Source organism: Mus musculus, chromosome 6 (genome assembly GCF_000001635.26).
Source record: "Mus musculus strain C57BL/6J chromosome 6, GRCm38.p6 C57BL/6J".
Taxonomy (NCBI): Eukaryota; Metazoa; Chordata; class Mammalia; order Rodentia; family Muridae; genus Mus; species Mus musculus.
This window is the reverse complement of record NC_000072.6, coordinates 137,153,272-137,172,740: the sequence shown is the minus strand read 5'-3', so window position 1 is coordinate 137,172,740 and position 19,469 is coordinate 137,153,272. Positions and strand designations below refer to the sequence as shown.

Here is a 19,469-nt window from a genome sequence, read left to right as displayed (position 1 = left end):
AAATTCTAGGCCTTTTAGCTACAGGGCCTGGCCTGGTAGTGACATGTACTTTGTAAAAGAGTTTCTAAGCAGTCACACCATAAGCCTTATTGTGCCCTGGAATTGGACTGGTTGTTGCCTGGAAACTTTTTTTTCCAAATTGTATTGTTTTAAATACGCTGACAATGAATCGTCTGACCTGATACCCCCTGAAGCCTGCTGAAATCAATCTGCACGAGGTTTTCATTCCTACCTCTCTGTGAGGTTCCTCTTCTCTCTGTGACACCTGCAGGAACACCTCATGTGTCCACTGCTTTTCTATCCACAGTAACAAGGATCTAGAACCAACCTACACACCCATTGACGGAAGAACGAGTCTCAAATATGTGTGTACATACACAGTGGAATTTTAATCATCTGTCAAGAAAGATGAAATTAAGAAACTGGCGGGGAAGTGGATGTAATTGTCAAGGTTACCTCTAAGGTAATAGAAAGTCTCAGATGAAGAAGCACAGGTTGTCTCTCCTAACAGTCATAGGTGTGGGTCCCACCACCTAAAAGTCACGTGATGTGAGAACATTCATAGGGTGTTGTGGTGAAAGGTCAGCTTAGGAACTTTGGGAAGGCCATGAAATACTTGCCCCCTCCCCCAAGGGAGAAGCTAATTACCATTTCTCAGACCACCGGGTAGAACCAACCTGCGGGTAGGAACCCATTCCTCAGGACTGACTGTTGCCCACCTTCAGACAAGGGAAGTCCTTGTCCCCTCATTCCCTAAAGATCAATCAGTTTAAAGGGTATACTGTTTCTGCCAATCATATTGTACCTAGTTGCTGATGCTCTATTCTGCCTCTGGAAACCATATAAAAACTCCCCAACGGTGCCGGAGGTCGCCGCCTCTCCTTCCAGTCTGGGACGACCCCAGTGCACTAGAACAATCAATTCTTCTTGCTTTTTGCATTGATCCCAGCTCCACGTGGTTCACTGGGGTGGGGGTGGGGGGTCCCGGTAAGATAAGGGTCCCTGGAGTCTTACAGTGGGAGTAGCTGTAGACTATGAAACTCCATAGATGACCATGAAAGGGGGGCAGAGAGGTGTTTGGGCACAAAAGGTCGTTTGTGACTTGAAAGCAGAAAGCAGTTGGGGGCTCAACAGAGGGAGGATAAGGAAGGGGGCAAGAAACAACAAACATTGTTTGAAAAATGCTACAGTGAAACTTACTTTTTGTAGGCTAATAAAAACTTCAGAAGAAACTGCAGGAGCGCACACTAATGCCTTCCTTATTGAGAGAGGAGTGCTGGCTTATAAGGGCTATACAAGAGGATATGGAGAGACAGCTAATGGGACAAGATGAGAAAGGCTGCTCCCATGAAACCTGGCTTGTGAGCTTGTGACCTCTTCAGCGAGATCTATTGGATAGGAAAGGCATAATAGAAACTCAGACTTAAGTCATTGTAAAAGTATATACATATATATTGTATATACATTATATATATATTCTAATTTTTATCCTAGACATAAATCATAGATACTGCAAATATCATATATTTAAAATGTATCATCTTTATAGACATTTTTATCAAGTACTGCTCTACAAAGCATGACAGGAAAAGAAGGTAGGTTGAAACTTGACGATATTAATGCTATAAAATTCCACACAATTTGAATTTTATAGAATTTTGCATTGTCTACAAATATAATTTGTCTTCTTACTGTAGGCTCTAAGACCGTTTGTATTCCGAGATGCTGAAATCGCTGTTTCTCAAGGACGGGACCCATGTCTTCAAGTCCACACTAAATAGCTCTTCCAAGTTCAGTGGATAAACAATTTAGATGTATCATGTCTCAAATGGTCTTGTTGCATCCGTTTGATCATTGTGCAGCAGGCCCTGCAACAGGGGGAGAGCATGGGTGCACACACAGTACTCTTCCCCCACTCTTCCAGCCCCTGGAATGTCAAGGGTTAGCAGAACAAGGAGAAACTTGAGAGAATGCAAAGCAAGCCCAATACTGGCAGGGTGCTGGGGCATGTGGGAGGGAGTGTCACTGTAGGTCAGATCTGGGGTCCCCAGGAAGTCGGGGAGGGGGGATCTGGAAATTCACGCTGGATGTGGTGTGTTAAAGGTTTCTCAGTGAGTTATCAGGACACATGCTGAGGCTATCACAAGTCCAACCTCTTCATCCACCCTGCCTGCCAAGTCTCTGCCTCCACGGGGCAGAGACTTTCTTCCACCAGAGTGGCTCCACTGATTATTCCTATCGCCCTGGGCCCCTGCCTGCTCCTGTTGCCTAGCCTCGCTTTCAGTGAGTCACCAGATACCCTGGTAAGAAAACCCAGCTTTGGAATGAAAAAGGAGAAAGGCATAGACATTTCCTGTTGCTTTGTTCATGCCCACCATCGTCTTTGGGAATCCTTTAACCTCTCAGAAGCTCTCCTTTCCCTCCGAAAGACCAGCAATTACAATAGCCATGCTTACCTCCAGGGAGGTGAATATCAAAGGAGATGGGGGATGTAAGCAGGTCTTGCTTAGCTTAGCATAGCATGCATGTTAATTATCTTTGTTGAGGTTTGAACGGGATGGGGTTTGACGCCAAAGCAAATCTTATAAATGCTGGTCTTCCAGAGGGAACAGAGCACACCGGGGACTTTCTCATATATACAAATATGAATTTCGGTTAAATTTGGTGTTTATATCTTTGGAAGTATATTTGTTTCCGATCCTTTCCGGATTTTCTCCCAGCCATTTACTAGTCTTGGACCCGTTTATTTCTATCTTTTTTAAAAATCCTCTGCTTCCTCTCGAATATCATGAAGATAACTGAACACATTCCCAGGGCGTATTAGCAAGATCCTTTGAAAAAAGGCGTAGAGAACACTGCGTAAGTGATGCTTTTTAATCAAGAAAGGACTTAGCTGAAGCCTGCAGGCCTGGCGCTGAGCTAGGCTGGGTTGTGAGGCGCTCGGCTCGCAGACTGGTCCAGCAGGGGGCGCCCGGGCACCTCACTGCAGCATCTTGGTGGCGGAGCGCAGCGGCGGCTGGCCGGAGCTCGCGTCCTGCCGCAGTCTCTGCGCTGCTAGTCTGAGCGAGCGCGAGGGAAGAGACCCCGTCCGGGCACCGCACTTGCAGCCCCAGCGACTCCCAACCGCAATCGCGGCCCCCCAACTCTCAAACGCCTCCTGTAGCCCGCGTGGGTCAGGGTGGGAGAGCTTCCTAGTCTCCGCGGGCGGATTGCGAACTTGGAGAGGACCGCGGCTGTCTCCCCGGCCTGGACAGTGAACAGGTGAGTGACACGCACGTGTCCAGGTGGCTCCCTGAGGACAGGGTACGAGCCCCTGAGGGCTCAGCCCCTGGGTGAGTCCCGGTGGTCTCCGGGTCCCTCCCTAAGGGCGACTTTGGGGTTCTCCTGAGAGATGTGAACGCCAGCCACCAGGCTTGACAGCGCGTCCTGCGCCTAAGGCGTCCTTCCGAATTAGGGGACATCTGCTCTTTATGTGGAGCCTGTGAGCTGCAGAACATGCAGCCCACTGTGGGCTTGCTCCTGGCTGCAGGACCTGTTGATCTCAGGGTAGCGAGCCAGCCGGGGGGCTTGCGCAGTCACAACCTCTTTGGTGTGGCTGTTGCCTTGTGATAAGATGAAGGAAAATTCCTAGCAGAGAAACTGAGAAATCTTGATTTCAGGAGAGGTCTGACCCAGAGAGAAGCGATCTCACTCCACCACCATCAGACTGGATTCACTGCTGTCTTGGACAGCTGTGCTTTGCTTTCTTTCTTTCTTTTTTTTTTTTTTCTTTTTCTTTTTAGAAGGCCATAAAAGCATTAAAATGTAATTATAAAGATGCCCCCACTCGCCTCAAGAGGAAGTGGAAAACTCTGACCTTGATAAACACAGTCTGCGAAATGATTTATTAGGAGCAAAACCTTTTGCTAAGTAAATAAACAGATGGATGAAGCTTTAGAAACGCAATTGTCGTAGGTCTAACAGAGTCCCCACAGGTAGCCTCTTTGGTTAGTATACACCTAAGTGTGGAGGGAGTCAATGAATTCGACGATTGGTCAGTAGTACCAAATGAAACAACACACGTCTTTCCTTCACTCTAATGTTTCCTCTGATGACTTCATGCATACGGAAAAGCAACGCCTTTCATCCCCTAAATATTTAGGTGTGATTTTAGGATGGAAACTTGAAACTTGTTTGGTTTTGCCTCCGGGAAAGCAAATCTGCTCCGAGAGTGAACTTCAGGCCACGGCAGGAATAGTTCCTGTGTTTGAACCATTGAGTTTCCTCAGATCTGAGGGATAGAAGGTCTCTGGTTAATTCAACAGATACTTGCCTGTAGGTTACTATGACAACAATTGACACGTTGATGGTTTCCGTCAAATTTTCATGGGGAAATAAAATGTGAAGGCATCTTTAGAGGGCAGCGTTGCATCGCCCCCCCCTTTTCCCTAAACATATTAGGCGGCTGACATTAAGCAGCTGGATCTTTATGACGTCATAAATGGGGACACTTTATGACATCACAAATGGGACACTTTAACTAACATAATTAATTTCTCCTATGTGAGACCCGTGAGCTTCGGAGGCCAAGGGGAGTTGCTGAAATATTTGACTTGGCTTTAAAAACATATACTTTGATGCTTACTTTAAATGAAGACTATAGCCAGATTCTAGATGCATGGGGATGATACTTTTGCATGAAATGGCAAGTTATTGTCTACAGATGCTCCGTACACAAGCACGCTCTGTGTTTCAAAGAGCCAGCAGCTGTTTGTAAGTTAAAAAAAAATCTAGTAAACAAATTCAACATGCAAACCTTAAATAGAAGGGAGATATATAAAATGACAAATGAGGAATTTTGTTTTGACCCACTGTCTGCTTATAGGTGGACCAGCCTGGAACTCATGATGTAGTCTAAGCTGGTCTTGAATTCAGTATCTCCCCCCCCACACACACACACACTCCTGCCTCCCGAATGCTAGGGTTACAGGGCAGCACCTAAAGAAGGACTTACTTCATCTATAGCCAAAGAATGGGGTAGGACATTTAAGATCTTAGTTTGAGACTGACTACAAAGTTGCCGTTGTCTGTCTGGAGATGTTAAACCCCTGCCTCTTCTTCGCTTAGGAGCACCCACACCTTAGCAACCTGCACACCGAAATGTGTGAGGCCCATGTTAATGGCTCAGATACAGCAGAGAGAAAACAGAAGCCCACTCTTCCTTGTGGGCTATGTATCCAGAGGGAGCTCTGTTTTCTCTTTCCCCTTCTTGGGCTGTCTTTAAAAGCTGTATACCCAAACATTGGCTCAGACAGGGTCAGTTAGCACATTTAGGTAACAGATTGTGGTTAACCTCCCACCCCACCCCACCCCACCCCCTTTGATTTTTTGAGAAAGTTTCTGTAACCCAGGCTGGCCTCAAGTTGGCTTTGCAGCTGAGAGTGGCCTCTGAACCTCTTCCTAAATTGTGGAATTATAGGTGTGTGTCACCATGCCTGGCACAAATACAACTTTACAGACTAGAACAGTGAGTGACCTCTGAACTCCCGTGCCACTGAATTGATGTATATAAAGTGAGGTTTGGAGTTCATGTCAGCCATTGATGGAGTTCAGGCAGTGGGAGTCCCTTAGCCCGTGGGAAAGATGGGAGGTTTCTCATGGTTGGCTGTGCTAGGGGGCAACCACAGTGAACATATCCAGAGCTCTGTTGTGACAGCTTGTCAGGTTGTATGTCAAGTTGTGAAGAAGGGAACTCCGTGTTTTTAGTCATTAAAACAGTGAGTGCCTGGGGACAACTGTGCATATGGTGAGAGGGGGAGGGGACAGTCAAGACCTCAAGCAAGTTTTCTCCGTTGCTGTGTGGCCCCTAAAGAATGCTTCAACTTTTCTGGAAAGTGGAAGCCTGGGGTGGGGTAGCATTCTAAGGGCTGCCAGGCTGCATAGCCAGATCTGAGCATAAGAAAGGACTTGTTTTTATAGAGCCGAGCCAGCACATCACAGGTACAAGTGACAGACACACCATAGCCTAATATAATAAATAGTTTAGGGAGTTTTCCTAGTTGGAAAAGGCTGCCTACTAAAGACACTATTTTCAGAGGACATAAACTTATCTTGGATACCTGGAAGTGACCAAGCAGACACAGATGAGTTGGCTGGCAGAGGAAAAAGCTTTCTGCGCTGGCTGGGAGATTGCTTTGATTGATCCACACCGAAGGCCTTTTCCAAGTTTACATTTTCTTGGTATTAAGAGCCCAGATGTTGGGCTGATGGTGTAACCTGTGGCCAAGATGTTTGCTTGCCTTTGGAGTGAGGCCTTAGACTCAATTCCCTACACAGCATACAATACAGCCAACAAAGACTCCAGATGTCATGGCTAAGGAGCATCCTGAATACAATGAGCATGGGTTGTAGACAATGCCGTGCTTCCAGTGTGAGGGCGCTGTTGTAATCAGGCTTGCCTGAGTTCATCTTTAAAAGGGACTCCAACTGTGGCACACAACTCATACCTTTTGTGTGCTAGGTTATCATACCCAGCAAAACATAGAGGTATGATTGGATATTATGTATTGTTTTGAACCACGTGCATCTGTTACATAGTTTTTCCTGTGACCTAGTGTGAACTGGGATGAAATTTAACCTTGACATAGAAAATTGGATGGTGTAGCAATAGAGTTGACTGATATCAATGCATATTGTTCAATAAAGAGATTCCAAGAGCCTCTCCCCATTGTGTATATTTATATGTTGAGTATTTATAAACAGGTGATAAATGCATTCATTCACATACCATTTATTATCAATTATACCAAGAAACAATTTATTCATAAAAACTTATTAGAGGAAACATATTTAAGAGATATGATGTGTATACATGCCTTAAAGCCAAAGGGTTCTAAATTCTTTTTGTTTAAGGTTTATTTTATTTTTAGTTATGCATATGTGTGTTTGGAGGTGTGTACTTGTGAATGCAGTACCTACAGAGACCACAAGAGATCTTTGGGTAATGTGAGTGCTGGGAACCAAACTCAGGTCTTCCGAAAGAGCAAGATTTGTGCTTAAGCACGGAAACATCCCTCCGGCCCCAGATCTAAATTCTTAAGTCCCAACTTCACTTACTACTAGTTAAGTGGTTTAAGTGAGTTACTCCTATGGCCCTCTCTCTGGACAGTGGTGAAAATCCAATCAGAAGATACGTCACTTGGGGATGTGAAGGCCAGTGGTAATTATCAACCTGATAGAATTCTGGAAATCACCTGGGAGACGGAGTTTCGAGCAGGCCTGTGGGAGGTTCTCTTGATAGAGTTCAGATGGGAAGCCCCGCCCAGTGCGAGGTGAACAGTGGCCTGCGTTGATCCTGTAAGGTTTTCTGGTTGTAGATGTGACAGGACCAACTGCTTCACACTGCTACTGTGCTGCCTTCTTGACAGCCATGATCGACTGACTATAGCTTGAACTTCCAACAACAATAAGCCCTTTCTCCCTTGTTTTTGCCACAGTGATAGGATAAGACAAAAGGTCGCGTGTGCGCGCGCGCGTGCGTGTGTGTGTGTGTGTGTGTGTGTGTGTGTGTGTGTCTGTGTGTGTGTGTCTGTGTGTGTGTGTGTACTCCTGATGTTTCAGAAGATATGAATTTATTTCCAAACTCTCTTTCCTTTGAAGGATTGTGAACTCTTCTGACTGGCGATGACACAGTGAAACTAAAGGCCACCATCAAAACCATCTGCTCACATCTGGAATCTGAACATTAAACTCTGTCACTACCAGCCATGGCTAAGAGCGCAGAGGTCAAGCTGGCCATATTTGGAAGAGCGGGCGTGGGCAAGTCAGGTAAGGACCTTCTTGTGGCATTTGCAGGGCCTATGAGTTTGTCACAGCTTTGGGGATGGGGGAGTTAAGTAGTCAGTGTTTGTGATGTCCCATCTGTTGTTTGTTCTCTGTATCAGGAAGCCTTTTTACAACCAACTAATGAATTCTTCTGCTGATTTGTGACAAAGTAAATTTGCTGATCACACACACAACAGGGAACTGTATAAACCATAAACAACCTCTGAAGAAATCAAATTGTGGAAGTTTCATAAAACACCTAATTTTTTCCTATATTCTTTCCTTTACTATGGAGGATCTCAAGGGGTCAATTATGTATCTCATTTTGTTCGGATGTTCTCAGCAAATGGTCGATTCTCAAGCAGATGTTGGGGGGGGTCCCAATATGTGCTTGTTGAATGGATCTATCTTCGCCAGGAATGGAATTATATCTTGTCCAACATTTCTATAGTGGTATGAGGACACTTGAAAAGTAGAAATGTAAACTCCCAAGCAAGACAGCTATCCTCCAGAGTGAATTTAAATTAGCGATTTTGAGTAACATCAATACATTAGGACCCTCCTTCTCTTCGGTGCTTTGAGGATGGAAGCCGGAACTTTGTACATGCTAGGCCATCAATCTATCCCTGAGCAACAGCCCTAGCCCTAGGTTCCTGGAGAGAGTTTCACAACAGAGATTGAAGGCATCTCTTACTCCTTATACTTACAATTAAGTGTGTGCTAAAGGAGACGCCACCCAAATGCTGATGCCATAAGACTTTACCAGTGATGAGGACGCGGTGTTTTATGGGATGGAACCAAAACCACACAGAGCTTTTGGCTGTCAGCAAAGGACAGAGGGACACGAACGCCACTCTGGTGGGTAGACAGAAACCTACCTGGAAATAAAACTAGCTAATCTCCACACACACAGGTAATCTATAGGTTCTTAAAGAAAGACATGCGATCACACACACCTTCCAGTTCTGTGCCCAGCTTCCTTCTATCTGGTCTCCTGCTTTGAGTCTCAGTCATGATCTGCCATGCTGTAAGTCTTAGTCTCTGGTTTTTCTCAGCTCTTTTTTTCCTGCCAACTTGCTTCTCCTCAGCTGTTCTTGCCTTTGGCAGAACCCAAGCGAGGAAACCAGCAGGCCAGGACCGGAAGATGCTCAAACTCCTCCCCTTTAATCACCCGTGGTGTTTCCCAATGGCGTGAGAACCTCTGCCTGTAGCTGGTGGAAGGATCTGGAGAAGGAGGAAACCGCCCCAGGGCGTGTCTCTAGTGGAGGGAACTGAATCCCTGGGATGGAGAGAAGGGTGTGAGGGGAGAGGAGGGAAGGCGAGCGGGAAATCCGTGCCTGTGCGGCTAACAGTGGCTCAATTCATGTGACTGAGGAGTTTATCTGTCTATCTGTCTATCTATCTGTCTATCTGTCTATCTATCTATCTATCTATCTATCTATCTATCTATCTATCTATCTATCTATCTATCTATCTATGTTTCTTTTTTTTTTTTCTTTCTTCTTCCTTCCACATTCGAACAGGTGGAGTAAGAGGAAGGGTTCTTCCAAGCCCTTCTGCGTGGCTTGGAAAGCTGAACACAAGGCCAGTGAGATGACTGGGGGTGGTGGGAAGGGGGGAATAGGAGAGCTTGCTTGCTACTCAAGCACTCTAGGCCTGAGCTGAATCCCCAGCGCCTGTGTAACAGGCTGGGCGTGGCTAGCTCATCCCCAGTCTCAGCTATGGGGGATGGAGTAGGATTGCTGGAGCTTGCTCACAGCCAGCCTAGCTCCAGGCTCAGTGGCCCTTTCTTAAGAAAATTGGATGGAGAGAAAACAGAATATCTAGTACCCCACTGGAGCCTCTGCTCACACCCCACACAGAGCACACACATACATCTCTCCCAAATATTTTTTTTAATTATAAAAATATGGACATAAAGACGAAGCCTCGGGGAAGAAGTACTCGGGTCTGGGAATGGACATCCATGCCCCTCTCCGTGAACTGAGTCCTCCTATCCAGGCTTTTCTGCTACCCTGAGCTGTGCCGCAGTTTCCCTTGCAGACCTTCAAAGCAGTTTCCATCACTGTAGCTCCTGTTCCTATCATTCCCAGCTGACCGGTCTCCCCCAAGCCTACCTGCCTGTGTCCACATCCCGGTCTTTTCTCAAGTTGAATGACCACGGGTGCTGTATTTCCTGTCTTAACTTTTTTGCTCATCTGCGGTGTAAAAACATGCCAGCCTGCCACCATAGCCATTCCAGAGAAGCTGACTTGGCTCTCAGGGCAGTACCCATCAATCCCCCAGAAAGTGAGTCAACAACCCTGCCATCCCCTGCCCTCTTGGGCTTCTTTGTAACCATATAACAGCATAACCAATCCCTCCTTCCCAAGTTATCTCCTCGCAAGTCTGGCATTACCCTCTCTCTTCGCTTTCCGGGTCCTTCTGTGGACTTCAACCAGCTGTCCTCTGCTTGCCTCTGATGCCCAGATTCTTTGTATTTCCTGTGGGTGACTCTTCACATCCAGAGGAAAGATGGCACCCACTCTAGGGGAACTTTGGCGGATGTTAGCTTTTTTACTGCTCAGGGAGGTCCTTAGCAACTCTAAATCTTAATGGTTAAAAGATAAGCCTCCTTGCTTGGGTCCATTTCTCTGTCCTCCCTGCAGATGTGTCTGAGAGAGAGGAGAGAGAGAGAGAGAGAGAGAGAGAGAGAGTAGAGGAAGAAGGAGGAGGAGGAGGAGGGAGGAAGGGAGAAAGAATGAATGAACATTTGTAGTGGCCAGAGGACTACTTATGGGAAATATTTCTCTCCTTTCACCCTATGGGTCCCTAGAGAGTGAGGGAGTGGGGAATTGAACTCATGGTGTCAAGCTTGGTGGCAAGTGACTTTCCCAAGGGGCCGTCCTTCTAGCTCAGCTTCCCCCACATTTCTCATCATGGTGAAAATAATAACAACGGACAACCCGTGTCTCCCATGACTTGTGTGTTCTCTATAGGCAGACTCTGTCTTTCCTGTTTCAACACTTGAATGCTTCCTTGAGACCTGAGCCACACCCCTCATTGAGAAGGCAGCAGTCTGGACTTAGGCCTACAGGACCATTCTGATCTTTTCCACAGCTCAGTCGAAACCACCACAGACAGATCTGTCAGTTTTAAAAACACACTGTAGCAATACTGAGCTCATGTTTACTCTGGGGTGTGTAACTGTCGCTACCTTGTCTCTGCCTGGGTGGGACACCACACAGCCACCCTGCAACCTTAAAGACTGCACTTGTCTTATAAGTAACCTTTGCCTGCCCCTCCTCACTCTGTGTGTGTGTTTGTGTGGGAGTGGCGTGGGTGGGGGTGTGTACGTGAGTGCTCGAGTGCGGCCGCCCCAGTATGCTCATTCACATGTGTGTTCGTGTATGTGGAGGTCAGAGACCAACCTCTGACATCTTCCATTAATAACCACCTTGTTTGTTGAGACAGTTTCTCTCGTTGGCCTGCAGTTTGCTCCTTTGGTTAGGCTCGCTGGCTAGTGGGCCTCAGGGATCTGCCTGTTTCTACCTCCCCAGTGCTGGGATTACAAAAGACAGGCTCTCCCCGCTCCCTCACACATTCTGAGTATCAAATTAAGTGATTTACATACAAGCACTTAATCAGCTGAGCCATTTTCTTAGGCCAACTTTTCATCTTTTAAGATTGCACATACTGAAAGGTCCTGCAGTTCATGACTTACTCTGATGCCTCCAGAGCCTAGCCCTGTTCTACCCTCGGATCCAGGTAATCTAAGCTTCGCTCTGGGCCACTGGAGTGCCTCACAGGGAGTGAGGCCTGTGAGATTTGTCTAGAGCCCCAGCCCCTCTGATATGTCATGACCTGGATTATTCGAGGGGCTTCAGCCTTACTTCGCCCCCATGCTGTCACTCGGTCACTGATGCACCAGTATCTGGGTGCGTGCCTGCATCCTACTAGAGGTTCATATCATTCTAAGTCCTGAGCTCCGGGCATGTGCTGTGATGATAAACTTCCAACCCCCATCTTTGCTCTGTGAACTTGGCAATGTGAGGCAAGTCACTTCTCGGTTCTTTAAGCTGCGGGGGAACACCACAGCACCCGTGTTGGTTGTCAACCCTGAGCGAGTTATTGCATGCAAGTCTTTTAGTGCCCATCATGGCGGCATGGCATGTGGCAGATGTGCATGTGTTAGCTCATGTTATCAGGATGCTTCAGGGGTGCTCTAGATCTCTAAGTTCCCTGGTGAATAAATTAAATCAAAATAAACATATTCTACTGGGTATTTTGCTTTTCACTGAAAATCAAAAGGCTTATATAACAGAAACCTATAGATATCCTTACTCAGCAATATCAACACACACACACACACACACACACACTCATACTCATGCATGCATGCTTCTGTGTGTACACAAACAGAGCTGTAATGGAAGAAACAGGTGGGAGGGGAGAGAGAGAGAAAGAGAGAGAGAGAGAGAGAGAGAGAGAGAGAGATCGCCCACAAGTCCCACATGTCAATTACAGCTTGGCCACTGATAGCTATAATGATACTTAATAGCTTTATATTAAATCATGGAAAAATAACCAGAAATGTATGATTGCCACCAATACACTGACACTCTTCCATTTGAAAGTGCTGCTGGTATGTAGTAGAGGACTTTCTAACCTCAAGTGATAGGTCTTCTAGGTTTTTTTAAAAAAAAAAAAAAAGAATCTTTCTAGTTGACAGGGTGACCGAGGAATTATCAGCAAGGACACGTTTAAAACTGTGCTAATTACCAGGGTGGACCAATAACACACGTGTATGTGGAAGCACACACAAGGCCTGATGTAGGGTGTGGACTCTGTCCAGTCTAATTCCACCTATCTTCCAGTGAGCTTGCTGGCTGAGGGGCAGCATTCTGAGCACAGTGCAGGTGTGACAAAGTGTAGCTCATGGTCTCCCAGCCTTTTCAGTCTTCTGCCCCTGCAGAGTAGACATTTTCCTTCAGTAATCAATGGTATAGCACAGATAATGTGGCACCCACACTCCCCTCCAGAGTGCCTCTGTCTAGTCTATATTTTGACAGGCTCCAAGTAATTAAGGCAAAAAAAAAAAAAAAAAAAAAAAAACACCCTGCCAAAGCCCAGAAGACATCAGAGACACATTGTATTAAATGCCTCCTAGAGCCACTATTATTCAGATTGTAGCAAGTGTGGGAAGGGTTGATAGAAAAACAACTGAAAATTTAAATTTAGCTTCACAGTTGACACCCGCATTTCAGAACCCAAACCCTCTGCGCCATCCATCGCAGACAGTGTTTCTTGAAAGGGCTAGTCTAGTTGATTGAGTAATGCTATCCTCTAATTCAAAAACCAGCTGATGCACTCAGCCATGCAAGCTTAAATTTGTACACTCAGATTTCTGAACCGCCTGCCAAATGAAAACAAGCGTGCGATATTTCTATCCCTTGGCACAAGGTTATTTCTCTTCTTGTTGTTTTTGTCTGCCACTTTTCGCTCTAATAATACAGCAACGACTTTTATTTCTATTTTATTTTATTTTATATTTTTGGATATATGGTCTATTCTAGCTCAGGCTGGCTTCAAGTTCGTTATCTAGCTCAGGATGACCTTGAACTCCTAATCACCCTGCCTCCACCTCTCAAGCATGTTACTCCAAGCCCAGAGTTTTGGACAGTGTTGAGAATGAAAGGCAGAACTTGGTACATGTGAGGCACAGACTGTACCAATGAGTCACATCCCCAGTTCAGTGGTGCTGAGTTTAGAAGTGACTTTTGGTGCACACACGGAACCACTTTACAATATAGGTGTTCACCATGACCAGACTTTCCCAGGGAATCCTGTGAGCGATCAAGTCAGTCTCCTTAGACTTAGAGAAGGTTCTGTGACCCTACACCAGTCTGATTCTTTGTCTTTCTAGCTTTGTGGTACCGGATGACTCTCGAACACTCTTTGCAAAGTACTTAGGAGAGGAGAACGATGCAGAGGACTGGAGGGTTTGTGAGCCTCTCATAATCTTTTAATTCGTTTGTGTGCTTCATTATTTGAAATGCATGAAGATTAATATTAACTTTTGTTTTACCTGTTTGTGACGGCCGAGGAAAATGTAATGAGTTGATAGCTCTTTTGGCTACAGTAGTGCCATGGAGGCCAGTAGAGGGCATCGATCAGATCCCTAGATCTAGAGTTGTGAACCACCTGGTGTGGGTGATGGGAACGGAACTTAGGTCCTCTGCAAGCTCAGCACAGGCTTAATCACTGAGCTGAGCCTTCAGCCTCCTTCTTCGTTTTTGAGACAGGGTCTGATTGTCCAGTGGAGTGCCCAGGGTGCCCTGTCACTGCACTTGCACATCCATGGGGGCAGGGATTGCAAGTATTTGCCGCCACACTTGAAATTTACATACGAATGCTAGGGACTCTGGCTCTGGGCTTCATCTTCACAGAGCAAGCGCTGTACCCATAGCTCCATCTCCCAGCCCTTAATTCTTCAAACATTCATCATTGGTTTTGGGTGAGAACAGGTACAATTGTCTTTCAGATATTTTGAGTTATACATGATTAACTTATTTATAAGTAAATAATAAATTATTAGAGTCACTGTGGTAGGTACCATCAGAACTTTTGTCTCCTGAATAAATCAAATGCTGTGCCGTTTGCTCAGCACTTCCGTTTCCGTTTCCCCACCGACACCCCTTCCCTGGCCCCTGGTACATGCCATTCGGTTCTCTGTTTCTGTGTATGAGTTTGGCTATTTAATGTTTTCCTTGAAGATTAGATAGTGTGGCCTTTGTCCTTCTGTGTTTGACTGTTCTTCCTCAGTGTCATAGAATCTCTGGCCCTCAAGGTTGTTGGAAGACAGGGTTCCCTGATGCTAGTATTCTGTTATGTAAATTAACTGTCTTGGCTTTAATTGCTTATTGATGGTTAGCTAGTTTGGTGGTTTAATATCCTGGTAATTGTGGATAATGTTGTAATGGATTTAGGAGTACAGGTGTAGATTATATAATATAGCCATAATTTTCTAGAAACATTAGTTAGGGTAGAGAAAAGGTCAGGTTATGTTTCCTTTTTCCTATATAAGAACTTACAGGAACTTGCAAAGAGTGTATGCATACCACTTTTTTTTTTTTTTTTGAGACAAGATCCCTGGTTGTACTGGCTGGTTTTGTGTGCCAACTTGACACAGGCTGGAGTTATCACAAAGAAAGGAGCTTCAGGGAAGTGCCTCCATGAGATCCAGCTGTAAGGCATTTTCTCAATTGGTGATCAAGGAGAAAGGGCCCATTGTAGGTGGTACCATCCCTGGGCTGGTAGTCTTGGGTTCTATAAGAGAGCAAACTGCGCTGGGCAGTGGTGGCGCATGCCTTTAATCTCAGCACTTGGGAGGCAGAGGCCGGTCTGGACTACAGAGTGAGTTCCAGGACAGCGAGGGCTATACAGAGAAACCCTGTCTTGAAACAAACAAACAAGCAAACAAAAAAAGAGCAAACTGCACAAGCCAGGGGAAGCAAGACAGTAAGTAACATCTCTCCATGTCCTCTGCATCAGCTCCTGCTTCCTGACCTGCTTGAATTCCAATCCTGACTTCCTTTGGTGAGGAACAGCAGCGTGGAAGTGTAAACTGAATAAACCCTTTCTTCCCCAACTTGCTTCTTGGTCATGATATTTGTGCAGGAATAGAAACCCTGACTAAGACACTGGTCATAGCCCTGGCTGTCCTGGAACTCACTATGCAGACCATATTGACCTTGATCTTCTCCTTAAGATCCCTAAAGATACCCCTGCCTCAGCCTGAGGAGTGCTGGGATTAAAGATGTGAGCCACCACGAGTTGCTTCCCTCCAAGTGTTACAAGAAATGAGGTGCATTGATAACTCCTGTAGTTAGTGGTTAGAAGACAGTTTAAAGGATCAGGCAGAAGGGAGGAAGAAGTTGTCTGCAGACATCCGAGTGGGACTGAAAAACGGACTTCTGCTTTGTCAGAGAAGTATGTGTCTTCCTCATCTAACAGACAAGAACTCAAGGGAATGAGAATACGTCTTTGTTTTATCTACCTCAAGGGCACACAGAGGATATTTTCAAGTTATAAGACTCTCTACGTAGAGATAGAGAGCGTGTGTAAAGCCAGAGTTCTGTATTAGCATCTTCTCTCTTTGCTGTTGACTACAAACCTGACCAGAAGTGCTGACAGGGAGGAAGCTCGTATTTTGGCTTACAGGTTGAGGAACTAAAGCTAATCATGGCAGGAAGGCTTGGCAGCAGGAGCAGGAGTCAGCCGCTCTGGGAATCTGCAGAGCTCCAACAGGAAGTAGAGTTGAACTGTAAGACCTCATGGCCCGCCCCCCACTGACATCACACTTCCTCCATTGTCCAGGGATGCTCTTCTGTTGGTTCCTCCACCTTCCAAGTGTTCAAACACAGGCGCCTGTAGGGGTAACAGAAAGATACTCAAACTGCAACGGGCAGAGTAAGTAGAAGCTTGTCCTTAAGAGTCCTGGGGAAAGAAAAGCAAGGTAGTTGTTAACAGGTGAGCAAGCAGATGAGAGTTTTGCCAGCAATCAGTTTCTTGTGAAAACTTTCCACTTAAGAAGAGTCACTGCAGTATCGTGCAAAAATAGCTTTCATCCTTTTTATAATGGAGGCAGAGAGGAAAGAACACGAAAGAGGCAGAAAGATAGATACATCTGTGGAAGAAGCAATACCGGGAAACAAACTGAATTAAATCCCAAACTTTCTTTAAAAGTCAAAAGGACGTTTCTCTGACTCTATTTATTCTATTGTAGTAGTATATTATTAAATTCAGCCATCCTTTATTTTTAGTTGCTGGCCACTGAATTCATTGAAGCACTGTCTCTGTACTTCAGTGTCAGGCTTTTGTTGCTTCCAATTGAACTTGACATTTTTTTTTCCGTTGCAACTGATGAGGACTAACTTTAAGATGAGTGCAGAATATTGTGAATCATCTCTTTTATTCCCTTGTTATTCTTGGTTTCTCTCCAACCTAAGGGTTTGGGGAAATTCGCCAACTTTTCAAGGTGGTACTGGCCTTGGAGCCAAAATTCCAGTGCAGACGCATCTCTGTAGCTTCAGCTGCCTTTGAAAATTGATGTGGTTTCTGGGGGGGTGGAGGGGGGGGGAGAAAAAGCCATAATTTCTTCCATCCCATTAAAAATAGGAGTGCAATATTGCAAAAGCAAGGCAATCTGAGGTAGGCAATTGCAGCATAAGTAAGCAGATATGCGAAACTGATACATATGCATGAGATGCAAATGAAGAGCTTGGTGGTCCCTGAAGGTCACTGGCACTAGATCTGAGACTAGAACCCCAGTGTAGGACTTCGGAAGAACTCTTGCGACCGTTTTCATTCTGCGTCATCCAGGTCTTCTTCACGTCCTCTCAGACGTCTCCTCTTATGGAATGAGGTGATCATCAGTTTCACAATACGACCCTTGTAAAAGCCAGTTTTACAGGAAACCGCCAGTAAAGAACCGGTGTGTGGCAACGATTCCTGGGAACGCCAGGTGTGTTGGAGTGCAGAGGAAGACCACCCGCGCTAGCAAGGTCATCTGCTTTACGTCACTTCCGTTTATCCCGAATGCTAGCGTCTGAATTGGTGTTGATTGCCTGTACGGCTCCTGGGTAGCCCATCTGAATCAGCACAAAACCCTCACGGCACTACTCTGCTTTGCCTTTTTGGAACTAGGGATCTTTTTTAGCGGAATAGGGGATGTTTTCAGCGTCCGTTCCTAGCATCACAAGGGCCACATTCCTCATGACAGCCCTTCAGGTATTTAAAAGAAACTAGCTCAGTTCTTTCTTTGCTAGTATAGTGACAGGCACTTCATTTGCTCCCCAGAGAGCTAGCTTTGGGTCACAGCCTTGTCCTTGCTGATCTGCTCAACCTGGTTACTCTACAGCCCAGGCCCTAGGATGGACTGCAGTCCTTGTGGAAGTGGTTTGCCCCAAACAGACCAGAGTGAGAGAGGGTTTCCTTCTAGACACTCACACCGCTCAGACTCCCTAAGGTCACTGCTCCTCTCCGGGTGGCAGGAGACGTGATGGTGGCTCACAGGGACTTCACTGCAAATGAAGGCTTTGGGTTTGCCATGTGTGGCTTTGGTTTTTTAATGTACCCTCTTGCTGAGCTAAGTATTCCCTAAGTAGGGAGTGTTCATCTTACTCTGGTGGAGGACTTTATTTTCACCCTCCTAAGTATTGTTTAGTCAGATTTAATCGTGTCCTCTGTCACTGTCAGTTAGAGACTTTTGGATCTGAATGTGTGTTAACCCTCCAAGTTTGCCGTCATCTGGATGGGTATTCGTTTTGGAATATTTCAGGCCTACCCCGCCTCTCTCTCTCTCTCTCTCTCTCTCTCTCTCTCTCTCTCTCTCTCTCTCTCTCTCTCTCTCTCTCTCTCTGTGTTTGTAAAGGACAGAGGACAACCTCAGATATCATTCCTCAGGTCCCACCGACCTTTCTTTTTAAAACAGGGCTTCTCACTGGTCTGGGACTTGCCAAGTAGGGATTGCTAACTGGCCAGCCCTAGGGCTCTGCCTATCTTCACGGTAACCCCAGTGGTGGGGTTACAAGCTCACATCACTGTGCCTGGCTTTTTGGAATGCAGGTTCTAGGTACTGACCCCATCCTTTCTGGTGGACAGAGCTATCTCCCCAGCAGTTGTAGATTTTCCTACTCTGATATATCATTTGACTTACGGGAATGATGAGGCTGACTTCCTAGTGATTTTAGACCACTGTTAGGATCACATTTTACTGGGTAAGAAGAATCATGGGTCTTAAGCTGGCAAGATGACTCAGCAGGTAAAGGCACTTGTCACCAAGTCTGAGGTCTAATTCCTGGAAATGATGGAAGGAGAGAACAGACTTCTATAAGTTGCCTCCTGACCTACACAGACACACTCACACACAATCTATCTATCCATCCATCTATCATATATCTATTTTTAAACAAAAGATTATGTGTCTTCAACTCCTGGTAGAGGGATATTTGCACCATGTCCCGTTATTGCCACATCTATTTAAGAACTTATGCTTGGGAGTTACAGCATCAGAAGGTGAGCGGGGTGGGTGGGGACCTTACACTGCTAAACCCTCCTTTATCATTGTCCTCAACCTCTCTTGTTTCTGTAGCACCTGCTTTTCTTAGCACTCAAGGTCCACTTCTATATAAAGTCCACACAGGATTCAATGACATTAGTACCCATAGCTCTCCTAGTTAAAAAGCTATTTTCCAGGAAGCTTTTCAAGATCTGTGTGTGCCTCTGTATAGAATCGACTGAACTTCTGCAATCTGACGTTGATGCCATGATGCCAGAGCTGAGGACGAGCTGGGACATTCTTTTCTAGTCTACAGCAGTCATTAGGAAGTCTACCCACAGCTCAGAGTGACATGGAGACTTGGGACAGTATGTCTCCAGCCCCCTCTGCCAGGGCTGTGATTTGCGAGGCTGGTGGTGGGTTTGGAGAATTCGAATCTCTAGCAGTTTGTTACTGAGGCTGATTTTCTAGGTGCCTCGTCTGAGGAATCACTGTGCTGCTCCCTCAATGTTCAATTTCCGTTTAGAGAGAAAAAAAAATTCGACTTAAAACTAAGCAGGCATATCTGTGCATTAGAGAGCTGCCTGTGCTGGGCGCCCAGCACTGCTGAGGGTGCACGTGACTC

The 19,469-nt window shown here is 45.8% G+C and overlaps 1 protein-coding gene across 3 annotated transcripts in view; it reads left to right on the top strand.

Annotated features, from left to right (window-relative positions):
- Positions 1-2,244: 2,244 nt before the first annotated feature.
- Positions 2,245-19,469, top strand: part of Rerg (RAS-like, estrogen-regulated, growth-inhibitor) — a 115,672-nt gene continuing 98,447 nt past the window's right edge. For 2 of the 3 annotated variants that reach the window (NM_001164214.1, NM_001164212.1), the window contains exons 1-2: positions 3,023-3,261; positions 7,639-7,806. In NM_001164214.1, coding sequence (NP_001157686.1) covers positions 7,746-7,806 — 61 coding nt within the window. In that variant the 5' untranslated portion in view covers positions 3,023-3,261; positions 7,639-7,745. Of the gene's footprint in view, positions 2,304-3,022; positions 3,262-7,638; positions 7,807-19,469 lie in introns of those variants that run through there. The other variant, NM_181988.2, reaches the window with a different exon arrangement.